General features: G+C 37.0%; 1 protein-coding gene across 2 annotated transcripts; it reads left to right on the top strand.

Annotated features, from left to right (window-relative positions):
• The first annotated feature begins 156 nt into the window (after nt 1-156).
• ENTREP1 (endosomal transmembrane epsin interactor 1) lies at nt 157-25,701 on the top strand. 2 transcript variants are annotated; one of them, XM_014052269.2, is made up of 11 exons: nt 159-1,023; nt 3,849-3,905; nt 7,845-7,955; nt 8,424-8,546; nt 10,441-10,548; nt 10,656-10,789; nt 13,529-13,658; nt 16,770-16,845; nt 19,992-20,129; nt 22,431-22,723; nt 24,098-25,701. In XM_014052269.2, exons 1-11 carry the CDS (start codon nt 628-630, stop codon nt 24,299-24,301), a joined length of 1,770 nt encoding a protein of 589 aa, XP_013907744.2. In that variant the 5' UTR covers nt 159-627; the 3' UTR covers nt 24,302-25,701. The 2 variants fall into 2 exon arrangements, with proteins under 2 accessions (XP_087572129.1, XP_013907744.2); XM_087716003.1 differs by lacking the exon at nt 19,992-20,129 and having other exon boundaries at nt 157-1,023.
• Nucleotides 25,702-27,534: the final 1,833 nt, after the last annotated feature.

The raw sequence follows: 27,534 nt of genomic DNA, 5'->3' as shown, positions 1-27,534 counted from the left end.
CATCTGAGGCCTCCGCTGCAACCCAAAAGGGGAGTCCTTATCAAGGGCGGAAGTGAACGATCCAGAGGTTTCACTTTTCGGTGGAGCCCGGGAGAAGTTTGTGGGTTGCGCGTTTCAGTGGGTGGGACGAGTCCGGCGGGAGCCTTGCGCGGCAGGGAGTTAACCAGGAGGAGTTCAAAAGTTTGGGAGTCGTTGCGGGAGGGGGCTTCTGAGTAGTTTGCCAGGGGAGCAGATTTCGAATGGCTGCAGACCATGGTGGTGGGAGCCGTCTCCCCCAGGGAATAGGCTGCAAGGCTTAGGAGCTTCTGGGCGGAAAGGGAGGGTCGGGGAGCTGGTTTCCTCCTCCCGCCCGGGCAAGACAGCGCGAGGGTCCAGCAGCGGGAGGTCGGAGGATCCGCGCAAGGCGGCGGGAGGTGTGTGGGGGGGCACCTAGAACTGCCAGCAGAGGCCTAGGGAGCGCGAGGCGAAAAGCGGGCGCCCACGGTCGCCTGCCTTCCGCGCGCAGCAGGGAGTGAACAGCCGGCGGCTCCGGTAGACGGGACCTGGGCTTGGCCAGCCGCCTCAGCCAGAGGTGGAGGCCCCCCGGGGAACCGCTCGGAGTTCGCCGACTCTCTTCCTCCCCGCCCCATGTCTCTACGGGTGGTGCTGCCGCCGGGCTCCTGCTGTCCCATGACGCGCCTCACGGTAGTCTCTGAGGCGGCCAGACCTTGCTCAGCTGTGGCTGCTGTGGCGGCTACCGCTGCCGCCTCAAACCCGCCGCCCCTGCCGCCCCCTCGTCGGCTCCGCTGCTCCGGCTCCGGCTTCCGGCAGCCCCAGCCACCCTCCCTATCCCCCGTGGCTTCACGTCTGAACGGGGCCTCGTCCGCTGCCTGCCAGAGCCCGCTGCCGGCCAGACCGCTGCTGTCCCTGGGGCTGCTCCAGTTGATTTTGGGGTGCAGCATGGTGGCCCTAAGTTTTGGGGCGCTCTCCCTCAGCAACTCCCCGCAGGTGAAGAACTCCTGTCCCTTCTGGGCCGGCTCCTCGGTAAGTGACCCCCGGCCGGGCCCTTTTCTTGCCTCGCGGCTGTCTCGGACCACCTGCTTGGATCTTCTTCGTTCCCGTTCCTCCTCCTCCTCCTCCTCCTCTTCGAAGCAGACGTTAGGCTTGGCAGCGTCCCATGTGTATTGATGCTCACAACAACCCTTCAAGGTTGGACGCTACAGAATGGGCGTTCTTGTTTTCCTCGGGAGAGTCGGAAACAGGAGTCGTGATTTAAACGGATTGGCTAAAAATTGGATTGGGGGAATGGGAAGCTGGAAACGGCGTTGTTAGCCGTTGAGGTTAGGAATCCCATATATGGGCTACAAAAAATTAGGGCGACAGAGGTTTTCGGAATCCCGTTGCTGGCATCGAGCTCGGTTGTCGTTTCGTTTTTTGATCGCCCAAATTTTGTAGCCCCAATTAAGATTGATTCTAACTTGTGGCATTTATTTGATGGGACTATATTTAGGAAGCTCCCAATAGTTTGCTTAGTATGTTAATGAAATAACTTTTAAATGAAAAAATAAAGGAATTGTATCAGAGCATTTCCTTTCTTTACTTCTTAATATTTTGTATTAATAATGCAAATAAAAACATTTAATGCTCTTAGGCTGTGTTCCGGTGTTGTCCCTGTACTATTGAAAAGCCTGGTTGATGTGAAAGAATAGAGCCAACTATAGTAGTGAACAAGATTCCAGATAACTGATTTATTATTTGTCATGCCTTGTGAAATTGCTGTTAAGCATAATTGCTTAATATAGATGTGTTGTAACTATTTTCATTATTTAAGCCTCTCCTATAATGTGGAGAGGTATTGTCTTACTTAATAAAAGACTTCCTGTTTATATGTATTTGCAAAGTCAGCTGAATGCATTCATAAAAGCAAGTCTCACTTGCTATGGATTTTGCTTTCATTCATGGATGAATCTTTTGCCTCAATGCTGCATCTAAATCTCTCTCAAAAGATTACAGACTTTCTGAATTGCAGATACCGTCCCAACAAGTGAGAAAGGAAGCAAAACCCATTAAATGACATTTAGAAAATATGTGCAGAAGTAAGCATATCTCCCAAATTTTCAAAATTTAGATTGGTACATTAGTATAATATTAATATTTGTAGCTTTATGAGATTCCTAGGTAGTTGGAAGATGTCCCTATTCTGTGATATAATTGGTGATACATTTTTTTGTGAAAATACTTCCAACCAAAGATGCCTTGCAGGCAGTCACAGACATTGGAGAAATCAAATTCTAATTTTAATTTAAAGATGAGTGTATCTCAAAAGAATTTGGACTCAGTAAATTAATATTTGTGAGCAATAAAAATGTCTTGAAAGTACACAATGATTAGGCAGTATTGATATGATGATCATAGGCTAGAACTCTTCTTTCTAAATACATAATGAGGAATATTGCAAAGCATCATTTCAAATTCCAGTTTAGTAGACATTAACAAGCAACAACGTTATATATGTTTATTTTTATGGAGTTGCAGTAAATATAGGAATCTGTTTCTGTATTTATGGTGAAACAAGCTTCACAACAGGTAGAGGGATGTAGGGTCAGATAGTTGACTTAGCATGGTTTGAAAATGATTCAGAAGAGTTTTTATAGAAGCACAGTGTGGTTTTCTTCCAGGTTTCCTGGTGAATCTGAAAAAAGATGCTGCCACTTTAAGAGTTGCATTAAAAAAACTGGTCAGCTGAACCACAACATTTTTTTCTTGGTCTTTCATTCCTGCCTCTGGATAGAAGCTATTGATGTGACCCCTGTAGGTAGAGGCTGTGAGATGTCAGCAGGCAATAGGGCAGTAGTGAAAAAGGATTTCTTATTGCTAATACTGGGAGAGAGAGAAATATCAGTATTGGCCAAGTGAAAATATAAAGGAAGCAACCCAAATTAGCTGATGCCATTCTTTCTAATTTATCTTCTAGGCCAGCCTGGTATTTCTCTCCACCTCACTCCAGGTGGCAAAAGATTTTCAATCAGCATCTGTTCTTGGGAAACGGATCATAGATTCATTGCAGTTACTCCAGCATTTCTCAGGATATGTAGCCCATAGGTTCAAAATTGCCTGAAGGCCTTTGATTTGTACCAAAAAACCCTTTACCGGAAGTCCTTGACTTACAACCATTCCTTAGCAATCAAAGTTACAACAGACCTACCAGGGCACTACTATCAACTTGGACTCAATGTTATGATGCTCATCCCTTCCCCTTGGAAAATAAAAAAGGGATCTGCAATAAATCTTCATGCCAAGATTGAAAGGTCCCTTGGCTGTGTGTTTCTCCCAGATAAACATAGGACATCCAGGCAGATAGATATGATTATTAATTTCCTATTAAAGCTAACTTCAAGCTAAGGGCTTTTTTTTTCTTAATCCTCATTTCAACTTCCTTTTTTCCTTGTTAGTAAGATTCTAAAGTGAAAAGTATAAATGTCATAATAGGTTTAACTTTGCATTTTATATGGTATCATCTTAGTACAGTTATCTTTTTAAAATGTGGATTTAGCTGCTTCTTACTAGTCTCATTTCAGTGGTTTTTAAGCACTTTATATGAGGAAAAGAGTTACTTTCAAAAGCCCTAATAACATTCCAAAGGTTATTTTACTATCCAATTAAGACCTCTTGTACTACTTCAAAACTTGGATACCACAGTTGAATAGATCTTTTTCCAATATATTAAAATTTGTAAGCCTGTGTTTCCTTTTAAGTCTACATTATGAAAAGCACCTGCTGGAAGAATGGGATTTTGCTGATCTTTAGCATGTAAAGTTCATGAGTAATATTCTCTCAGTCCTTCATAACCGTTTGTTTTATTGTTGCAGGTCATTTTATCAGGGATTATAGGATTAACAATATGGAAGAGACCCATGATACTTTTGGTATGTGTTGGTTAATATGATTCTGATTCAACTGTTATAAGCAAAGAATGTCACATTTTAAGGGAATAGCATGACTAATAAAAATGAATCTTACTTTTCTCTTGTAAAGGGATGTCACTTATGGCAACATGTTCCCATTTTTAATGAACTCATTTCAACTACACTTTATAGTTCTGTGTAACTGATAATTATATTTCAACACATGTGTAGTTTACCCCAGATTTGAAGAAGTGATTCTGGGAAAGTTTCAATAAATTTAAATTTCTAAATTAGTATATTTTGTATTTAAACCTTGAAGTCAGCAGCTGCTTTCTAAACTTTTTTTGCTACAGTGGAACAGTTAACAACCTCATTAGTAAGTCCTTGATATTTCTTACATACACAATTTCCATTTCTTCTAATATTGCATCCACATAATTATGAAGAGTTTCTCAATGCAATGTTATTTGCATTCTATAAGGTACTGATTGTTGATTCATTAAATTTGTATATTGCCCATCTTTCAATGTCTCACAATCAAATAAATTATAATAAAATTAATTGAAGATTAAAAATAAAGATTAAAAATGGTAAGCACAAAGATGTGAGGGGTCTCACCCTCCCTTGCTGAAAGCTTGGGTGAAGAGCTAGCTTTTCTAAACAACAGAGTAAGTCCAGATTTCAAAATTTGTTCCAGATGGTAAGCATTGCTACAGAAAAGGCATGCTGTCAGGATCCTGAAAGTTGACATTGTCTAATCAAAAGAGCTTGGAGTGTGCCAACTCTCAGGACCAAATTAGCCAAGCAGATGCTACGGGAGACAGGCAGTCCCTCAAGTAACCAGGCCCTATATCTTGTAGGGCATTATAGATATCAACCAACATCTTGAATTGCACTCTGAAGCAAACTGACAGCAAGTGGTATTCACAAAACAGAGCAAGTACCGCTATATGCTTGGATTATTTAAAGGGGTAGTTATCAAGGACAGCCACATCTAGAGAGCATTTCAGAAATTAAGCCACAAGGTTACTAGGGCATGAATTACTGTTTGAAGGGCCTCCCAAATTAGGAAAAGGTGTAAGTTGCCTTCCTAGCCCAAGGTGATACTTCTTCAAGCAGGAACTGCAAATCCAAGAAAACCCAATCTCACCCCCCAGATTACATACCAGTTTAGAAGGGGGAAGTTTTACCTCAATCAAAGTCAGAGATGGAATATCCCCAGATATTCAAATTGCCTGTCGCTTGGTGTTGCGGGGATTCAGTTGGAGACAGTTCCTCCCTATCCAGCTTTCATGCACTGGAGCAGAACCTTAATTAGCCTCACTTGGCTGGCCCAAAATGAAAATATAATTGGACTACCTTAAACTGAGCTGCTGAATTACTATCAGTGGATGCAATGTTTTGCTGCCTGTACCACCAGAAGGCAATCCCTCACATAGGCTTTCACCTATTCTAATCAGACTAGTACTAGTTTTTCTCCAACAGCACTCCAGGAGAGGTGTTATGGCATCAGATAATTTCTGTCTTTATTCCAGAAAGTATTTTTCTTTTGGATGTATACACAGTTATACTTGTATAGTACTACTCATTTTAGCAAATAGGCGGTGTTAGAGGTTTTGTAGCAAAATGATTTATTGATTTAGTTATTTATTTTCTGCCAATCTAGCAGTTTAAAAGCATGTAAAAATGCAAGTAAAAAAATAGGAACCACTTTGATGGAAAGGTAACAACATTCTGTGCGCCTTCGCCATTTAGTCATGCCGTCCACATGACCACAGAGACGTCTTCGTACAGCGCTGGCTCTTCGGCTTTGAAATGGAGCTGAGCACCGCCCCCTAGAGTCGGGAATGACTAACATATGTGCGAGGAGAACCTTTACCTTTATTTATTTATTTATATTCAATTTATCAGAATAGCATATTTTTACAATATCCTCTAGAATATCACACTTTAATATTTGACTTTGTTGCACAGAATGACAAACAATGACAAACTATTTTCCCCAGGGTCGGGGAAAAGAGTTCAAGAATTTTCCCTTTTCTTTGTAAGATAAAGTAGTAAATAAAGCATAAACTAGATATAATGGGAAGAGAATAATCTCTTGTATTCAAGCCATGGGATCCATACTTAGCTGTAATGTTAAAATGGAATTTAGGGCTTCAGGCATAGAGTTAGGCTGATGACGATTCTATGATGTTTTAAAAATATATCTAGTCCTCTCTGAAAGGCACTTGGAATAAAAAAATTGTGTTTGTTGCCCTACTTTTTGGCATACAAAATCTAGCTGATACTTGAAATATTTATCAGAAGTAGTATCAGATTGTAAAGCAGTAAAATCTAGTTGGTGGAGTGCCATAAAGTGAATATATCTCAGTAGGAATATCTGAATTTGAAGAGTATCCTATAATTTTAAAAACAACTAAATAATAAATTATTCAAATACTCTCTGAGATATCAATTTGTCTTAATGAGGTAGACAGTAAGCAATTATGAATAAATAAGTAATTTTGCTATTGATGTGCTAAATATAAAAAAAGCTTTCTCCATTGGAAATCTGTCAGGTTCTACTGCTGTAATTTTCAGTTTTATAATTTCCATAACCATAAACATAGTTTAAAAGGTTTCTTAGAATTTCATCCCTTCAAGAAATATTATATTACTATAATATTGATTACTAGTATATTTCCTTAAATTATTCTTTTACTATAATGCAGTACTTTCTTATGTATGGTATATATTATGTAAATATATACTTTGCTTTAAACATATTTTTAACCATAATATGTATAAAGGTTTTTTAAAAATACATATTTTATATTGAATAAATATAAGCAATAAAGTAATAAAGGATTTGAATATTCAAAATATACAATTATAAATTCTCTCTACCATTTTTTAAAAGTTGAGAAAATATTCATGGTTTCAAAGGTGTCTTGGAAGTAATAAAAATACAGAACGTACATCCTTTGCATCCACTGCTTCTCATTTGTAATCTGAGTTTTCTTTGTTTGCAGTTCTTAAACATTTATTTTCACATTCTCTGCATTAAAAGGAAGTGATCTGTATCATTTCAAAGTTCAAATAAGTTCAAAAATAATTTAGAACAACTATGATTGATTTCCATGGCAAGAAAAAAGATCGATAGATCTTAAATTTAATTCCCAACTATCTCAGCAGATTGCTGGACTAGTCTGAACAATATTTTGTATTGGGCATGGTGAATATTTGGAATTGAGATTACCAAGGAATACCAGGGCTACACACCTGATCTGGAAGTGGGAGAACATTCTGGGGAAAAAGCAATAGAGAACACCAACACTCTTATCAAAAATTCTTTGCTTACATTTTAAGAATCACAAATTTTAATAGTTCCAGTTAAATAAACCTGGGCATTATGTTAGTTATTCAGTTTCACTCTGTGTTTTTCGCACTGTCTCTCTTAGCAAAACAAACTGTTGGTATCTTACCTATATTTTATTTCTGGATATAGAAAAATAAATAAATGGTAATTTAAATTCTTTAAATATTATTGTCCTTAATAGGGTGTGAAAGAATGGTTTCTATCTTATTGTTTGCAATTGCGTATTCCATTATAAATATTGCTTAGATATTAATGTATTTTAAATTCAAATACTGAATGCATTGAATAATGCAACAGTATCAGAGTTTAATCTTTATTTCACTTAATATTCAAATGTTTCTATATCATTTGAGATTAGAGTCCTTCCTAAATTGTTATAAATGTATTGAAAATAGAATTTATGTTCATTTTATATGTACAGTTGAGCCCAGTATAGCCTGTAGCCAGCTAATCCTGGGAAGTAAACCTGTGCATTTGCAAATCCAAGTAAATTGACTATATGTGTCTGAATTTTCCTCATGATAGGATATATATGGAATATTAAAGAAACCAACTTGTTTGAATTTTGTAATTCACTGTGCAATTTTTATTTGTTCTAGGTTAACTTGTTTGTTTTGCTTTCTGTTATTTGTGTTCTCTTGAACCTGGCTGGCTTTATTCTTGGATGCCAAGGTGCTCAATTTGTGTCCAGTGTCCCTAGATGTGATCTGGTGAGGAAATATTTACGTTTAATGTATATATTCAGAGTATAACAAATAATAATTGTAATGGTCCATACTTAAATAACTTATTATTAATATTATTCATTAGACCAGAGTGAGGCATAATGAAATAATATCTGTAATCCTAATATCAAACGTATGAATCTGTGATTTTCTTCTGTTCAAATCAAACACTACGTTCTTATATAGATTTTTGAGGCTTTAAGGCTTTAAATAGAAAGCTATAAAAGTTCTTTAATTTACATTAATGAATAGATAATAGACAAAGCAATGATATATTTTATTGTTCTACATAGCAATTCCTTAACAAAGTTGCAGATGTCTTACTGTATTTTGTATTTTACATTATGGATTATTAATTTTTTGGTTTAATTTTGATAACATTTTGATGTTGCTCTATATAAAACATTGCTTTTAAATTACTAATTCAAATGCTTACTCTTCTCAATATTAAAGGTTGCTGGAAGTAAAATTTGTTTCTGCTGTGAAGAATTTAAGCAAGCAAAATGCACCAAGAAAGAAAATGCATTGGAATTGTATGCAATCCAGTCATGCAGTTCAGTTCACCTTCTACTCAAAGTAAGGTTACTAATACTGACTGTAGTGGTTGTAAATAAACTGCTATAAATAGAAACATGATTAAGAATAATATTGATTTCTTTCCAATGCAGAACTTCCAGACTTTTTGATGCCTTTTTATTTAGGACCTATAGGAGGAAATGCTAAGGAAAAAAGACAACATGTAACCGTATTTGACCATGTTTGGTCATGTCAGGGACTATATGTAGGGCTTGTTGACTTTATCAGAGTGCACATTCTGCATGAAGAAGGAAAAGTTAGATGTGACTAAAATGAGAGTATTCTTTGTAGAAATCATATTCTTTTAAAAAGCATTCTACTTTTTTTGCTCTGGAATTAATATCTGCTCCCCCATCCTTTCACACTTTACAAAATGCAACTGTATGTAAACTCAATCATATCTTGCATCTGGAAATATGACTGTGCAGTAAAACTGGAATGCATAATTTTGTCTCTCGGGATTGATATTCATGTTACAATGATGTTTGTGTTCTCACTTGAGTGCAATATTTATTTTCCTCAAATAGCCATTACATATGCAGATCTGTATCACAACTTTGGTGTGGATGATATGGTAACATGCCTGGGCATTCGGCTCTTCAGCCTTTCTTTCAATACCTTTCTCAGGAGTTTTACCACTTCCCAAGGGAGTCTGTTCCATTGTTGAATGGTTCTTACCTTTAGGATTTTTTTTCCTGATGTTCAACCAAATTTCATTTTCTTGTAATTTAAACCTGATATTTCTTATGCTGATTTCCACAACATTTCCAAATAGCTCTGCCCCATCTTCTACATGCCAACCACTGGACTACTTGAGAGCAGCTGTCACATCTCCCCACAGTTCTCCAAGATGATCATGCCCAATATCTCTAGCCATTCCTTGTAAGTTTCACCTTCCAGATCCGTATTAAGATTTCTAGTTCTTCCCGTTATTCCCCATAATCAGTACATTTGTATAGAGAAATAGGCTTCCTTATTGCCATGGGCCTTGACCTAAGCTTAAACTTAATTCCACACAAATAGATGGTGGAGAGTTCCAATTCTATATCCACACTGCAGAGTTTACAATTTCTTTACCTCAGTGCTAAATCACCATCTAGATGGGCTCCAGGGCTGGCTACCTGTATGAAAAGAAAAGTCTTGCATTCCAGGCAAAATTGTGTGAAAAATATAACTTGTAGCATGGCTCTAAAAAAGGGTTAACTTGTTGCCTTGTTTCTCTCAGAAGCAGACAAAAGTTATTTGATAAGAATTACAAAACAACTTATCTGAAGATCCACCAGAGATACTAAAACATGCTTGCAAATGTATAGAAGTGTTCATAATCTCTAGCAGACAGTAAAACTTATATTTAATAATAAATTTATATATCTGAATCTCTTTGTGGATTAAGTTATTGGTAAATTGTTTTTTTTTAAAAAAATAAAACCTGCATAGAGAAAAGGTATCGGGGAAGAATATTATAGGAAGGACCCATTTTCTGCCTACGGTGGCAGAAAATCAGGAGTCTGGTAGCACTAGCAAGTATTAAAAGACATGCACTTTCAGGAGCTGCAGCTTACTTCATCAGATAAATAGTGGCTAGACTTAAATTTAGATTTAAACTGGAGAGAGAAGAAGAGAGAAAATATGCTGGTTATGCAAATGTGAGTTACATGAATAGAATCCTAGGGACTATAAGCAAGCTACAAGGTTACTAGTATGATAAACTGTGACTTTTTTACCACAGTTGACAAATTTGAATATAGCATAGTTTTTAAGTGAAGAAAAGGCATCTGCTTAAAAGTTAACTGAATTTTGTGCTTGGAAAGCAAAATAATTAATGTGTGTACCTTTAAATATATGTTTGGTGAATCACAATTGCAGTTATTCTTTACAATGTTTTGTCCTTCAGAAAGTTCTCTTTGCTCTCTGTGCTCTGAATGCCTTGACAACCACTGTTTGTTTGGTAGCTGCTGCCCTACGTTACCTGCAGATATTTACAACCAGAAGATCCTTCAGAGTAAGTGAGTGCAGGACACAGTTTCATTTTAAAAAAAAATAGATATATTAAGCAGTTACTCTTCTGTTCCTGCTACAAGAGTGTTTTACAGAATTTTATCTTGTTAGGAAGAACCGCAAGTTTATACAGAGGAAGTTGAGGAAGATGGCCATGCTTCTGATGCTGATGATTTTGTGCCACCAGCCCCACCTCCGTCATATTTTGATACCTTCTATTCTTCCACACCACGAGGCAATCGCAGGTAAAGTACCTCGCTCCTGATATTCTGACACTTGACAACTGATTTAATCAAGCTTTCTTACAGGTAATCTTCAACTTACAAACCAAATGGAGCCTACCCTTTAAGATCATAAGTAGTGTCAGTTGTTAAGTGACATTGCTTTGTTTAACAACTGCCCACCCTTGCTCTCTTGCTGCCTTCTCATTTATATAGGCGGTTGATCCCCAAATAATATTTCCTAGCACACTCACTGCAAACTAACCCTGTGACACCACCATCCTTTTCTACAGATTCAGGTCCCTCAGGATCATCTATTTCACTTCTCCTGTACATGGCCAGAGAGCTTGTCAGAAGACTTTCCTTTGAATGTCATCATTTTCAGCTTCTTTTCTTGCTTCTTGAATAGGTTTATAATACATTCTGTTAAACCAGGAGTGGATAATATTTTTGTAGCCAAGGACCTCACTTTATATATTTTAGCAAGGACTGTAGTGAGCTGCACTCATCAGTATACTTTCAGTTTCAGTTTGAGGTTCCAATTATCTGCTTGAGGAAATCTCTCTTTCAAGGTATGCCCATCCTTTTTGATCTGACAAGGTTAGCTGCTCCAAATCCCATGAATAAATGTCATCTGATGGGACCCAGAAAATATGCCTTCTCTATCATAATTCTCTTTGTGATTTCCATAGCCCTTGACCTTAAAATCTGATTTTTCTCCCAGAATTTGGAATAACTTGGGTGCTTGAGGTCCTGAAGAGTGATGTCACAGTTATGGGGGGGGGGTGTATGCTATTTTTTCTGTGTCACTTTTATCTTCTGTTAACTGTTGTTTTTTATTTCAATTTTCCTCAAGATCATTATTAGAGACTTGGTTCTTGTCAAACATTGAAGTAAGCAAGCTGTTTACAAAATTTTAATTTTTTTAAATGCTGAGCATTTCCCTCCTACCTGCCATTTCATTGTCATAATAGTAATGAAAATACCAATTAATTCTTAAGATGAACTGTGATATGCTTAAGAGCTTCAATGCGAAGAACAAAGAGGAAAAACAAAATGTGTATCTCATTATAGTTGAGACTGCATAATTTTGCCATAAGTGCAATTGCAGTTACATATTTGCTATGGATCTCATACTACAAAATAGTGCTGCTTTTACTCTGAGCCAGGGCTGTCAAACTCATGACCTGTGGCTGGATGTGTCACACGCTGGCCATACCCGCACCCGGTTTAGCGAAAGGGGGGGGGAAAGTCCCAATATGTCACATGATGCTGCTGTGACACCCTGCTCTGAGCAGTCATCTGGTTCAAAGTCTGTTGAAACCCTATGACATCACAGAGGTTAAACCAATAACAATCCTAGGCCTTGTGGCATATGTGATTTGCCTTATAAACCCAAATCTATGTAACTTACATAGCACGAATAGCATTAATCCACTATATATCAGAGGAGTCAGTAGCAGAAAGATGCAAATCGAAGAGTATAGAGGAGAATTGAGCAAAGCAGTTGAGAGGTTGACCTTCAAAATGCCTATCTGGAAATAAAGCATAGATTACTGCAGTGGTGGATTTTTTATTCTAATGTGCTAATGATTGTTACAATGGCAGAGGTGGCTAAAATATCTTTATCTTCAATTAGCCGAACATATGGAACAGTTAGATAAGGGATATTTAGATGAATTCCCTCATGCATTCAGTGAATGTGCAGGAAAGAAAAAGGGAAGATCCTTGCTATTTATGTTGTCTCTGGACAATCATATATTTAACATTTGTGTAACAGATATTGTACCCCTCTGCTTCTCTCTCATCAAGTAGTGAGAACTGGCTAACCAAGAATCTTAGTTTTGTGGAAGAGCCATAAATAATCACAATCCTTTTCTGACTAATTCTGAGCATGCAGAAAAAGAGCTTCCAATCCTTTAAAGGATTTCTCCCTTTTCTTCCCCCTTCAGAAGATGTATGATATATGTGCAGAAGGGTAATAGCTAATCTCTCTGCTGGGGGAAAAAAAGCTGATTGTTCATTACTGTCAGCCTGTCTTTAATTATAGTTGTTACAGAAAAAAGATGGCCATTCTAATTCTGTGCATAAATGCTCCCTGCGTATCTTGATTTCTCTCTGTGCCTCTACTTACATCACTGGACACTGTAGATTCAGAAGGACCCTTGGTATGGAACAGTACTCGCAGTCCTGATCTCTGGGCCAGGAATCTCCATACTCAGCCTCTCTCTCACCAAGGCTAGCTGTCTGCAGTTCTTCTGCAGATTGTATAAGCACAACGGATCTGCAAAGAGTATTGTAGGAGAAGGACTGGCAGAGCCAGGGGGAGGGATAAAAAGAGGGATCAACTTAGAATCACCATGTAGCCATGAATGAACTAAGTCCCTTCCCTTCCCTTGATTGCCATTGACTCTTATCTAATTCTAAGCAAGGACTGACCATTAGTTAAGAAGATTCCTGTCCATCAATTAAATTGTACTTGCACACGAGGACCTGGTGTTTTTTGCGCCTGACAATTATTTGACATTTAGATATTTAATACTTTAATTGGATTCCATACTTAAAACGTTTTAGGCCCATCTTTTTCCCCCCACAGAAAATAATCCCTGTTTAAATCCTTGTGAATACACTTTTTAAAAAAATCCCTATTCTGTATATTGTTGTTTTTCTACTAAAGATCGAATTCCAATATCCTGACTTTTGGAGCATATTTCATTAAAATATTATGGGCGTTCTTTAGTTGATGCAACCTTTTTCTCTTAGGATGCTCGGTTCTGATGTCATTCCATTACCACACATTTATGGAGCCCGAATTAAAGGCGTTGAAGTTTTCTGCCCTCTTGATCCCCCACCTCCTTACGAAGCTGTGATGAGCCAGATAAGACATGAGCAGGTATTGTCCAGGGTATTCTTCCAGCTTAATGTGCTTTCACAGGAGTCTGTGATACATTGTCACATACTTCAGATGGTCAAATGTGCCACTTCTCTGCCACTGAGTAATGCCACATATAGTGGAAATGTTGAAACAAACAAATATTTTATACTTGATTTAGGCTTGGGACTTTGTTGCTTTTCCACTTCCTGCTTTTTTTGATAGCATATAATGTTAAACATCAGTTCTGAAGAAAAAGTATACACACAGGTAGTCCTTGATTTACAACTACATTTGAGCCCAAAATTTCTAATTGCTAAGCAAAACTTTTGTTAAGTGAGTTTTATCCCATTTTACAACCTATCTTGTCACATTGTTAAGTGAATCACTGCACTTGTTAAATTAGTAACATGGTTGTTAAGTGAATCTGGCTTCCCATTGACTTTGCTTATCAGAAGGTCTTAAAGGATGATCACATGACTTCGGGACACTACAACTGTCGTAAATATGAGTCAATTGCCAAGCATCTGAATTTTTATCACATGACCATGGGGATGCTGTAATGGTTATAAGTGGAAAAAATGCTTTTTTCAGTGATGGTGTAACTGAGTGATCATTAAATGAACTATTGTAAGTCCGGGACTACTTATACTGTTTTTGCATATTTGTTTTTTCTAATTAATGTAGTAACCAACTCAGGATTTCAGAATCAAAATTAGTCCTAAAAGATTGTTCTGTTCTAAACTTATTTGATGGTTATCGGAAGCTCTAAAATTATAGGCTATACTTTCTGCTCAGTGCATGTTTTTATATCTCAAAAATTCTCCATTTTAACAAGTAATTATGGTTTTCTTACATCTCAGATCATTTCTGTTTTTATACCCTCATAAACATGCTAGAGTTTTAAATATCTGTAAAGAATGGGAGGAAAACAAACTTTCAAACCAGAATGCACTTAACTTTCCATCTTACTCATTTATGGTCCTTCTGCAAGTCTATAAGAACTTGGGAATTCAGAAATTAATGACTGCTAAACTTTTTCATAGGTCTCTGGTTTTTTCTCTCTAGTTGGCATGCCTTGTAATCTCACATAAGACACAGTCACCCTGTGGAATAAAAAAGTGACTAAGGCCATTGTATAGTTGTATTTAAGTCTTTCACCTCCCGTCACATGAGCTTCTTAATATATAACGAAGCTAAAGGTAATGAAAAGTAACTGGGAAGTTTCATGCTGAATCTGATTTATATGAGTGACTTTTGGAATTATTCTATAGGAATGACAGAGTTCTTTTCCACCTCTGTGAATCTCCTCACTAATATCCATGGATTCACCTTTGACCTTTAAGGAAATTTGCTGTTTCTTCAACAATTTTTTGTGACACATTTGCAAGGCTGTTTGAAGATAACAGTCATGTGCATTTGGTATGACTTGGACTCTGTGGCTAGTCTCTGTAGATAGATAGATAGATAGATAGATAGATAGATAGATAGATAGATAGATAGATAGATAGATGATAGATAGATAGATAGATAGATAGATAGATAGATAGATAGATAGATGATAGATAGATAGATGATAGATAGATAGATAGATAGATAGATAGATAGATAGATAGATGATAGATAGATAGATAGATAGATAGATAGATAGATAGATAGATAGATAGATAGATAGACAGACAGATAATCTATCATCTGTCTACTGTAGAAATGTATTTGCTACCCATCTCCTGGATGATTCTGGGTTGTTTACAGCAGAAAAACTTTAAAATTACCAACTATAAAATAGCAAAACAGATGAAATAAAATAATTAACACAAGATGACAGAGGGAGCTGGACCAGGGACGGAGATGGGATTAGGTTTAAATTAGTCAACAACTCTAGTGTTAGGCTCCACCATTGAGTCCACAAGCCATCTGGCAGAGCCTCGTCTTAAGGCTCTTAGGAAAAGTTATGAGGGTGGGCTGTTTAACAGATGTCCATCATATTGTCTTGTACAATTACTGTATATGTGCTTTTATTTTATCTGAGAATGCAGACAAATTTCCTGGACAAGTTAAAATTTTTATGTCTGACATTTTACATCTAATTAAGGGGAATGCTTTGAATGACAGGGCAATAACCCTCCTATTTCCTTTTCAATAAAGCTGTATATTTGTCCTTAAGATATGGAATTAGTTGCTGCCTTTGCAATTAGACTTTAAGGTACTTCCAGAAGTGGAAATAATTTCTTCAGTTGTCTTGAACCCCTCAGAACTCTTAGTAGTTCAACTGTCAGAATAGCAATAGCACTTAGACTTATTTACTGCTTCAAAGTGCTTTCCAGACCTCTCTAAGCGGTTTACAGAGTCAGCGTATTGCGCCCAACAATCTGGATATTTTACCCACCTTGGAAGAATGAAAAGTTGAGTTAACCTTGAGCCTGGTGGGATTCAAACTGTCAAACAGCAATCAGCTGGTAAGTCAGCAGAAGTAGCCTGCAGTACCGCACTCTAACCACTGCACCACTGCAGCTCAATTGGAGCTCAGAATTGGAATATGTTAAACAACAGATCTGTTCCTCTCAATCTTTCTGTTTCTACACTTTGTCAGGAAGATGAAGTAGCTTCAGCAACCAGAATCATCTTGAGGCTGACATACCAAATGCATCAGAGTCAGCCTGGCATCATTTACATATTCTGTAATGATCTTACAGTTGAATTACTATAGTGTGTTGTACACCGGTTTCTTTTTAAAAACAATTTGGAAATTTCAATATATTTAATCAGTCAATCAATTTTTATTCAGTCATAGACTAATTAAAACAAAATCACAATGAAGTGAAAAGAAAAGTTCTAAAATATCTAAGAAGATTAGAAAAGAAATTGTAGTGTATAAAGTATAGAACAGTATTCAGATGTCAAGAAGTAAAATCAGATTATCACTACACATAAAATAAATCAAATGACCAGAATATATAGTAAAGAAGGGAGATCATTATTCCTGGAGAACATTTGTGATTTAGTGGTGTTTCTTTGTAACTCTATTTAAATTTTACAATTAAATTAAATTTAAATTGTCTAAAGTCACGAATGTATTTCTATTTCTCATTAATTTACTTAGAAGCTTACTCTTGTTATTTTTATATTTAGGAAGATGCATCCAATCCAGCTGTTGTAGAAGCTGTAATTGACCCACCTGAACAAAATGATGCACAGGTACCACAAGGTAAAAAGTGTTTTTTTTGAAGTATTGTACTAAGGTTAACAATGAATTACAAGAAATACAGTAATGATTGTTTTCTTACTTAAACTAATTTAATGTATATAAAAACCATTTTGTCTTAAAATTGATCACTCTGGAACAGCCTTTCTCTTTCTTTCCCTTAAACATTGCATGAGGAGAACCATGTTAGTCTATGGTAGCAAAAGATCAGAAGGAGTTTGATTTTTGATTAACAAATAATATTAAAAAACCAAAAAACCTGCAGCTCATTTCATCAGATGCATAGAGTAGCTAGACTGATATAGGATTTAAACTAGGGGCTAGAGGGAAGAGGGGGAATGGAGGCCAGTTAAGTAGAGGCAGGGTGCACATGACAGATTGCCAGTACTTCATTGGAATTGTTAAAAACCCGTCATTGTATTTGTTCTGTCCTTCTGAAATTGCCTGCACCTTTGACGTAGGTGAGTTCAGCATCCTTTCACTCATTGATGGAGTTGGCAATGCTCCACTGGATTCTGCATAGGACAAACAGGACAAACTTTGCACAGAAGAATTAATAGACACAGATTTGACACCAGCAAAGTGAAGGAAAAATCGCATTGGAGCACTTCAGCCTTGTAAAGTCCTTGAAGTGACTCTTTTGGAATAACAGGACTTTATCTCCACCGTTGCTAATGAAATGAGTCTTACTGTTAGATTTTGGAAGCAACTGAACAGAACTAAAACCTTATTCATTCTAAAGCCTATTTCATGGTAAAGTCATTATTTGAGGAATACATTTCACATTTTCTTTTTGTCCACACTGCTTTTGGAATGGTATTGTTGATGCTAATTTAAAAGTATTTTAATTATTTGTTTGTAGTCCCCACTGTTTTAGAAATGTGAATAGGGAAAATATAGACACCCTGGATTAGATTAAAAACTAAACTGAAGAAAGATAACATACACTTATCACCTTTGTTGACCTTGTATTGATGGGGTTGTCAGGCTATTTAATTAGTTTTGAAAATACATGTGTCTAGAGTAGACCATGAACAATAATTTTATTTATATTCTGTCTTCTAGGACAAGTTTTTATAGTTTACAATTTTAAAAAGTACAGAATACATAATAAGTGCTACATATATTTTAGAATGAGACAGAATTATTGTTAAAATTAGTAAAAAGATGCCAGAATAAAATAATCTTTGGACCTGATTAGTCCTCACCCGACAGACTACATACAATTCTTATTAGATTCTCCCAGTGAGGGATCCTTGAATCCACAAATATCAAGCTATGTTTTTTTAATCATTGAACTGAATATTGTGTACACTGCTCTTATTTGGATGAAGGGAAGAACTGAGAGGGTACTCGGGAGAAATTGCCAAGGGAAATTTTCCAACAGTTTGTTTAGATCTGTAAAGCTAAGACAAGATAGATATGCTCTATCCCCTGTATGGATAGCTGATTCTGAATCTAGTGATTTGATGGATTAGTGGAAAACATTGTTTTGAGCTCAACATGATGTTTTGAGTCATTGAACCTCTAACTCTTACCAGTCTTTATTGATTTGTTCACCTTTATTCTTCCTTTATCAAGGTTTGTTAGTTCTCTAGGAAAAACCTTTTTTACAACCAGGTTTACTGTGTGATCCCCTTGGAAAATTGTATGCTATCAGAATACAAATTGTGATGATATCATTTGGATCAGAATTTGGGAGACCAATGAACCTCTTTCAGTATCCAAGTATCTATGACCCAGCTGAAAATTAGGAATTTCTGTTCCCTTTACTTTGAAACAAGATAGTTTAAAAAAAGAGCTTTGGCACAGTTCCCCATTAAAAAAAAAACTCTAAATTAATTACCATATTTCTCAGAGTATAAGACACTCCTTTCACACATATACCCTAAAAGTGGGTGAAAATTTAGGTGCATCTTATAGACCAAATACAGGCGTTTTTGACCTCTTGAACCCTCTGTGCATCAAGTTTTTGTCCTCCCCGGCCCCCAGAAGCACTCTAGTGCTCCGCACTGCCTGTTTTTGCCAAAAATGGGCCCATTTTTTGACTTCCAAGTCAAAAAAGTCAAGTCAATTTTGGTCTCCCCAGCCCCCAGAAGCATTCTGCAGGCCAAAAGTGGATGTGTTTTTGGTGAAAACAGGCCATGCGGAGCACTGCAGAGTGCTTCTGGGGGCCTGGGAGGGCGGAAACGTGACTCACAGAGGCCAAAAACTTTTTTTTTCTCATTTTCCTTCTGTACATTTAGGTGTGTCTTATAATCCAGTGCGTCTAATAGTCCAAAAAATACAGTATTTTAAATCTCATGTGGCCTGCCCCAGATCCATGTCCTTGTTTTTTCCTTGCCATATTTATTTCAGTTTTTTGCAAATAGTCAATATTCAGACAAATAATTCCAGCATTTTAAAATGCCTTACCAAAATATTCCCAATAAAGTTTAAAAATCCAGTCTTTCTATATTTTAAAGATTTTGCACTGTCCCTTTGGTTCCTTTTCTTTCAGGTCTATAATTTTTCTCTCTGTAATTATTTGCCGCTTTGATAATCATTTCAAAGAGTCTCTTTTCCAGAGTTTATTTTCTTTGGGGTTAGGTTCTAGGTTAAAAAAAAGAATCAACTCACCCAGTTCCAATCACGGTTCATCTACACCGCTCCAGCACATTCTTTGTTACTTCAGCTGCCCCAGCTTCACAGCAACCATAATGGCTGCCTGTCCTTTTCGTTGTTGGATGGGAGGAAATCCCTGGGTCCAGTTGGAGAGCTGCCAGTCTCTGTGACCTTTGGGGTGCCCCTCCTTTCTTCATCACCCCTACAGAGTGACTTTAGCTCTCACTGCGACGTCAGACCAGAAGCCAACAATACTTTTGATAATGAGTGCACGTACCCTTTTCTAATTGTATTATCATGATCAACAGAAACCTTTATTGTAATGGAAAGCTTTGTAAGTATTGCTTGGTAATCATTGTTTAACTTTAAATGACTATAGAAACCTATTTAAAAGAATTATGTTTCCAGAATTTTTTCTCTGCCAACTTTATATTTGTGTATGTGTATGCGGGCACACATATGGGTGTGGGCATGAAGAAAGAGAGACAGAGCACATGTGAGTTCATGCTAATTGGATTTCTTGTTCCTGTCTTTCTTCATTGCAGGAGATGAAAGTTCTCCTAATTCTTTGAGTAGAGAGACTACCTTGTCTCCAGATGGCATCTTGGTACCTGTGGGGACTTCTCAGCTATTCAGAAAACGATCAAAAAGTGATCCTGTTCTTCAGTCCTTTCCATTGAGAGGTGACCTGATTCTTCTCCCCTTTCCAGAAAATATCCTTTATCTCTTTTTTTTCCTGAGGCCACAAAATGAAGGAGATTTATTAGCATTAAGAGTGTTCCATCTCAAATGATGGTGTTGCCTTGGAGTTGTAAATTATTCAATGAAAAATGAGGGTGATCTTGTTATAATTAGGGCCATAAGGCCCAGTGAGATCCCCACCTCAGCCAGAAGAGCAGGAGTGGCAGTTATACACCAACTCCCACCCACCGAACCCCACCAGTTCTTCCAAGGCTGCAAGGAGGAGAGGGGAGGGCTTGGCTACAGCCATCAGAACTGAAGCTTCGTTTTGTAGCCATGATGAATTTGCAGAGCAGTGGTGCTGGAGGGCTGTTTTCTATGCCTACCTCATTCTTATTCTAAATGGCTCTTTCACTGAATATTCTTACAGTAATTCTGCTAACAAGGCAAAGTACAATAAAGAAGCTTTAGGGAAGGCAAGGCAGTAGTTGCAGTGCATCAGCCCACATTTGTGTGTGGATCACTTTGCACCAACATGAATGTGAATTCTTATCCATCTCTCTCCCCCCCCCAAATGTATTACGTTTAGAAGTGCAATGTCCCCCCCCCACACACAAATAGAACATCGCTAAAACTATTTACCAGCATTACAACATTAACTTTAAAAATATCAGAAATATATTAATAAAACCGGCCTGTTGGAAATACAATTTGAAATGTTATTTAAATACTAAATAAGTCAGTATTTAAATTGAATTATTTTGCAGTAATTAACAATCAGTATATCTCAAAGTGTTGACTTTTTAAACTATATCACAAATATTTGGGATGAAGGTGGTGCTGTGATCAAAGCCTGTCTGGATTTTAGCAAAGCATTTGATAGAGTTCCAAATAATAAGCTCATAAAAACATTGTACAGGCTAGGATTCAACCACTTGGTGGTTCAGTGGTTAAGAAGTTGGCTCAGGGATAGATCCTAGTGTGCGATTGTTAATGAGGCACTGTCTGAACAGAGACCAATCACAAGTGGTGTGCCACAAAGGCTCAGTTCTAGGTCCTGTTCTATTCAGTGTGTTTGTAAGTGATACAACAGAAGGATTGCTAGGAAAGATTTATTTTTTTGCTGATGTCATAAAAGTGTGTAATAGGTTAACATTCCTGGTGGTATCTGCAACACAGAAAACAATTTGGCATTGCTAGAAAATTGATCAAAAATGCAGTTCAGTGTTCCTAAATGTAAGATCATACACTTAGGAAAAAAGAATCCTCTGGCAGTATACACTATTGGGGGTACAGTGTTAGACAGACAAAATTGCCCTATCCATGTTGAGAGTGCTCTTGGTGATCTTTGATAGGTTTACTGTTGCTTGTTTGATAGCTTCTTGTTTGAGGTATTGTCAGTGTTGTCAGTGGTGGGATTCAAATAATGTAACAACCGGGTCTCTGCCCTAATGACCGGCTGGGTAGATGTAATGCAGCACTCTGTCAGCCAAAATGGAGCACGGGGATTAATTACAAAATGTGGGCTTTGCTTTGTGACATCCAGATCCAGCAAGCAAGGGGTATGAATTGCACAGAAAGTACACTTTAGTTATGAAGAAATATCCTCAAAATCAGATGTATACTAAATGTAGACTGACTTTTAGCTACACAGTTCCCCAGCAAACAACAAATTTTGAAGCTCCATGTAAAAAGGATTCATTTTAGGATGAGTAACCACAGTTTGCATGTTGGAGGTTCCTAAAGAAATGCTGGGAAACTCTGTATTTTAAAGAACATCTGAGGGAGGGATGTAGAATAGCCCTTCTCTGCCTGAAGCTGTAGAGACTCAGCACCAATCAAAACACTTTTTGTGAAGCAACTGATCAACACTGACAGGGTAAGCCACTAGTATATGAAAATAAGAGCAAACACCACTCCCTTCAAGTACTGATGATGTTACCTAGTTTGGTAATGAAACATCTGCAAGAATTTATCTGCCAATTATAGAGGTACCCTAAGAATCCAACAGTTCAATCAAAATGTCAACATATGCATTCCAACTTCATGATGCAAGCTGTGTTCCTAACATATATGTAACATTGTGATGAAAATATAACATTTTGTTATTTTATTTATGTATTTATTAAATTTGCATTCCTCCATCTCACTAGAGTCTAAGTGACTCTAATGGTAAAAATGGCAGAGTTTGCATTGTGGTTTGTAGCGTGCTGTCCTCACTTTGAATTTATGACTGACTCTCTGTGTGTAAACTACTAGGACGCAACCATTGAGATTTTTATTTTGTTTTGTCTTGTCTCCAGGTCCAGTGCTAAGTTGTGAAGCTGCCACTCAAACAGACCGAAAACCACAGCTGGCTACTGTCATTTTGCGGAAAAGTCTGAGAGCAAAGGCTGCTGCACGCTCAAGGCCTCAGTCTTTAATAGACTACAAATCATATATAGATACTAAGCTTCTGGTAGCCAAATTCTTGGAGCAGTCCTCCTGCAACATGACGCCTGACATACATGAACTGGTAGAAGACATCAAATCTGTCTTAAAATCAGATGAAGAGCACATGGAGGAAGCCATCACCAGTGCCAGTTTTCTCGAGCAGGTAAGATAAAAACTCCTAAACAGGTTGGAGCTCTGCTTAGGGAAGGAAAGGCCAGCTCAAAATGAAATGCAGCATACATTGCTGTCTGGTGTTAGCTTTTTCCCCCTGGGAGAAGACAAGGTAATCTTTCATCCTAGTCTGCTAGTTACAAGTTTGTTCTTTAATTGCAGTTAATGTTTCAATTTCTGTGAACCAGGTTAGTGAAGAAGGGCAGAAGATGGCGGACCTTTTGTCCTTATTTAATCACTTATCATTTCTGTGTTGATTTTTTATTTTTATCCCTTTTCTCCAAATTAGTAGAAGCATATAGTACTTACTTAAGGAATAAATGTGATCTTACCCTATATTTACACTCCAGTTATGTTGCAGTTCTTAAGGGTGAAATAGGATTTTGTTTATTTAGTAAGTTAAAGGGAGAGGTCATACTTGTGGCTGAAGCTCTCCCCAAGTTTAGCTGGTCACATGAAGGGTCAGGTTAGCCTTTTGCAATACTGTGTATGCTCATCTGTAGAAGATGGATAAAGATAGAAATACAGAAAATAGGGAGTTTGTCCTTGCAGAATTAAATCATCCCTCTTAGATTGACAACTCTGGATATCCATTATTTTAAAAAAGAAAGAAATTTTAAAAAAATTGGGAATAAATAAAGAAGTGAAGAAAATTATTGCTAATACTAAAGCATGCACACATACCTATGCACACAGACCTCAAAACCCTCTGCAGTTGGAGCAATATTCATTTGTGTCATATCCTTACTGTTGCGTAGTTTCACTTATGACTGAAGTCTTTCTAGCTAAACGGCTTAATTCCCAATCAAAAAGGAAAATGGCCCAACAACTACTAAAAACATATCCTGATAGTGTTTAATGAAATAGCCAGGTATTATATGAAGTCAGTTTTTTTAAATTTACTTTATTTATTCAATTTCTATAGCCACCCACCTCAGCCAAGTGATTCTGGGTGTGTTACAGTTCTAAAACAATAAAGAATGATAAAAACATCTAAACAATAAATAAATACATACAGCAGCCAAAATAGTTAACCACCTAACAGTAAAGTCAATAAACAGAGCCCTTAGGACATTTACATTGCCCAAGTACAAGTCACATTTTTAAAGCCTTGCAAAAGGCTAATACAGTTGGGGCCATTCTAATCTCTAACAGGAGGACATCTCATAGAGTAGTGGCCATTGCGAAAAAAAAACCCTTTTTTCTGATCCCCAGAAGTCGACATTCTTTGGCTGATGAGATCTGCAGCATGCCTAATCTGTTTTTAAGATTATATTTTAAGGCAACTAACATTTTCTTTATCCAAACATTTCTTAGATAAAAATAGGTACGGCGGTTGACAGTGTAATGTTCTTTCTTTCCAAAGGTCATGACTCCTGCTCACCGAGCCATAACAGGAGCGCACACACTGCCTTTCAGGAGACATCCGGGACTTTTGCACTTGGAGAGCTGTGGAGATGTAAGTACTTTTACTATAGCCGGAACCCGGGGGCCAGGCAGGAAGACGCAGCGGATGGAGCCAGAGCGGCCTCACAGCCTCATTGGAGTCGTCCGAGAAACAGTACTCTGAGCTCAGTTGCTTTTTGGTCCTTCGTGGAGTGCAAAGACTGGAGCAAGGAAGCAGTTGGATGAAGGGATCCTTAATCTATGTTTCTGATCTACATACTACTGCTTTTGAAAGAGCTCTTGAGGAAAAAGTTGGAGTAAATTACTTTGACTAAAACCACGGTGCATTATAAATCTAGCTTGAATCAGAAAAAAAGGATATTCAGGTGGAGTTAAGATATATGAGGATCAGCTCTGTATCATGAGATAGAGGTAGAAGAGAAGTCTTCTTTATAAAAACAAATAATTGTTTCTACATAAACTTTAAGTGTTGCTCCTGGTATGTGTGGGTTTCATATTTAATGTTGTTTTATATCTGAAAGGGAATGTAAGATAGAGGTATTTACAGTATATGGAACAAGTATGTATTCTCATTCATCCCTTTCCTTTTTGATAATGTTGCACTACACATTTATCACAATACATTTAAAAAAAAAGTATAAAGAAGCTTTTAAAATGACATGTGGGATGAACAGAGCTATCACTTTACTGTACTTAAAAATGCTGCATGAACCTTTAGCTCTCATTTTTTATCACTTCAAGTGCAAAAGTGCTTAAAAGTAATAGGTCATTCAGGTGTTCTGCTGCTGTTCTCAGCTCATAAACTACTCAGTGATCTTGAAAAAATGGATTAATAAAATTCAGAGCAATGATACATTTTCCAGGGTAGCTTTATTACCAAAATGATGATGGGAGAATGATGAATCTTATGACAATGTGGTGGGCTGTGCATGCTTCAAAAATGATTCAAAAGAGCTTCAGACTGGAAGGAAGTGACAAAATAGTACAGATGTTATTTATGCAGCCTGAAAAGAAAATGTCATTGATTTTAAAAGTTAACTCATAATCATCAATCCATTAAAGAGGTGGTCTCCTTTTTGGGTATTATGTAGAAGCCTGAAAAAAACATAGATTGCATTGATGACTATCCCAAAATCCTGGAAAGCTTTGGAAAGACTGAATCACTTCTTATGAATCATTTTCAAAGTACGCATTGCTCTCTAAATGTTATATGGGAATGATTTTTTTTCTCTGCTTAAAACATACAGATATAAATGTATTTCTACTGATTTTTTTTCATAATTTAGCTTAATCATTAGTAGAAATCCAAATGAGAAAAGAAAGTGTTTTTTTTCCTCTCTCCCTAAATCTTTGCTGACTTAAAATACATTCTGCACATTTCAAAACACTTGTCTGTAATGGAAGAAACTGGTGGTACTGGTAGAAGCCATTGCTACACATTTTTAGATTTTTACTTTCAGCGTCCTGAAATGATAATCCAACTCTTCTTTTCCTCAAATTGTCTTAATTCAGAAAATTACAAAGCTGCATTTAATTTTGATTAAAGTTATAAATGAAATAAAACGTGTTCCGGTTTCTTTTTCTTGACATCATACATGAACTATTCCAATTTGTTTCCTAAGTGTCATTGATAGGCTATAGCAGAGGTGTGGACTTCGAGTCCCAGAATTCCTCAGCTAGCCATGCTGGCTGAGGAATTCTGGGACTTGGAAGTCCATAAATCTTAAAAGTTGCCAAAGTTGATCGACCTTGGGCTAAAGCTTGTATTAGTGGTTCAGACCTCTCGAGTTTATCTCATTGATATCTCCATCTGAAGCATGATTCAGTAAAATAATTACCTGTTTTCCAATTTGCTAGCACAGAAAAACCATGACTATAATTTTTTGGTCAGGGCTCAATGAAAGGTAATGCCTTAACATCCATGACTAAATACAGTAAGAACACTTTGAATAAAAGAAACAGAAAAATAATCCTTGAAATTAACCCTTTTGTTGCCAATATTTATTTCTGGAGATAATCACTATTTACAATACATTCTGCCAATGATAGACAAGCTTCTTAAAAGATCACAAAATATCCATACTTTATCTCTTAAAGCAGGTCCTGATGGGCCTTTCCATCTGTTTGAATCAAACAATGCCCACAAAATTATTCCTTCAATTTTGGGGAAAGATGGAATCACATGGTGCCATATCTGGATCTTAAAAAAAATGGAGGTGGTAAACTCCAACTTCACAATTGCCTCGTAGATGATTTGTGAAGCGATGCCTAGTGTCATGTTCATTTATTTATTAATTTTATTTGCTGCCATATCACCAGCATTAAAACAATAAAACCATAAAATATACATGTATATTTAAATACAATAAAATTATGACTTATGATTAAAAAATAGGAAGGAAAAGTGCAGAATGTATACTGAGCAGATGGGATCATCTATTAATCAACTACCCACACCAACTGCAGAGCCAAGTCTTTATTTTTATTAAAGTTTTTTATTTTTCCATTTTCATAACACATAACCACATGTATACAATAATACATATTGTATTATTAAATGTTTACATCAATTCATCTTACCAACAAGTCCCAAAAACCAATTATTAGCTCTTCTGCTCTCCATACATCATATTTGTACTTTGCCCATTACTTTCTTCTCCCTCCCACTCCCTACCTCCTTTCTTCCCTCTGTCATCCTTCTCTTCTCAACTTCCCCTTCCTCTCTCCTCCTCCTCCCTCCCCTTACCACTCATTTTTCTCCTCCTCTCCCTCCCCATCTTCTCTCCTATCCCTCTCTTCTTCCCTTACCTTTCTCCTCTACTGCCCACTCTTCATCTCATTTACTTTCAGCTTCTGAGCAAGCTCCTTTTTATGTTGATGGTATTTATAATTCTTTTTTCAATATACATATTTATTTTTTCTCCTTTTTAGGAGAAAAATAAGTGGTATAACAGAAAAGTATACATATATAGCCATTGTGCTTCTAACCCCCCTCCCCCAAACAACCTAATTTTGGTCGAGGTGTAGACCTGGTTACAATTCCCACCTATTCTCATCATTATCTTTATATAGTTGTACATCCTTTCATGCCCCCAATTTGTGATTCTGGCTTTTTATCACAATAGTTTCCCATTGTAGGTATATTTCATGTTCCCTCTCCATTTTTCTATATCTTGGATAAGATTACCATTAATTATCTCTAGATGACAATCTTCACTGTTCAGTGTTCATTACACATCTCTTAATGTATTATATAAAGTAATATGCGGTAAACATCTCACTTTGTTCATTATCTTAAAGGTACTATATATGTCCATGTTTCATAGATTTTGACCCATGCTTAGTTATCCTTCTATTGTCATAGTCACTCAATTCGCAATTCAATTTAATTATGTC

This window comes from Thamnophis sirtalis, unplaced genomic scaffold (assembly GCF_051295495.1).
Source record: "Thamnophis sirtalis isolate CommonGarterSnake01/CBP01778 unplaced genomic scaffold, rThaSir2_p1.2 scaffold_5, whole genome shotgun sequence".
NCBI lineage: Eukaryota > Metazoa > Chordata > Lepidosauria > Squamata > Natricidae > Thamnophis > Thamnophis sirtalis.
The sequence above is the reverse complement of the archived record's forward strand: the minus strand, read 5'-3'. Positions and strand labels throughout refer to the sequence as shown.

Coding starts and splice junctions, on each gene's coding strand:
- ENTREP1 (XM_014052269.2), top strand. CDS start 628: ATGTCTCTACGGGTGGTGCTGCCGCCGGGCTCCTGCTGTCCCATGACG. Junction 7,956..8,423: donor GTGTCCCTAGATGTGATCTG/GTGAGGAAATAT, acceptor TCAATATTAAAG/GTTGCTGGAAGTAAAATTTG. Junction 16,846..19,991: donor TGATGCACAGGTACCACAAG/GTAAAAAGTGTT, acceptor TCTTCATTGCAG/GAGATGAAAGTTCTCCTAAT.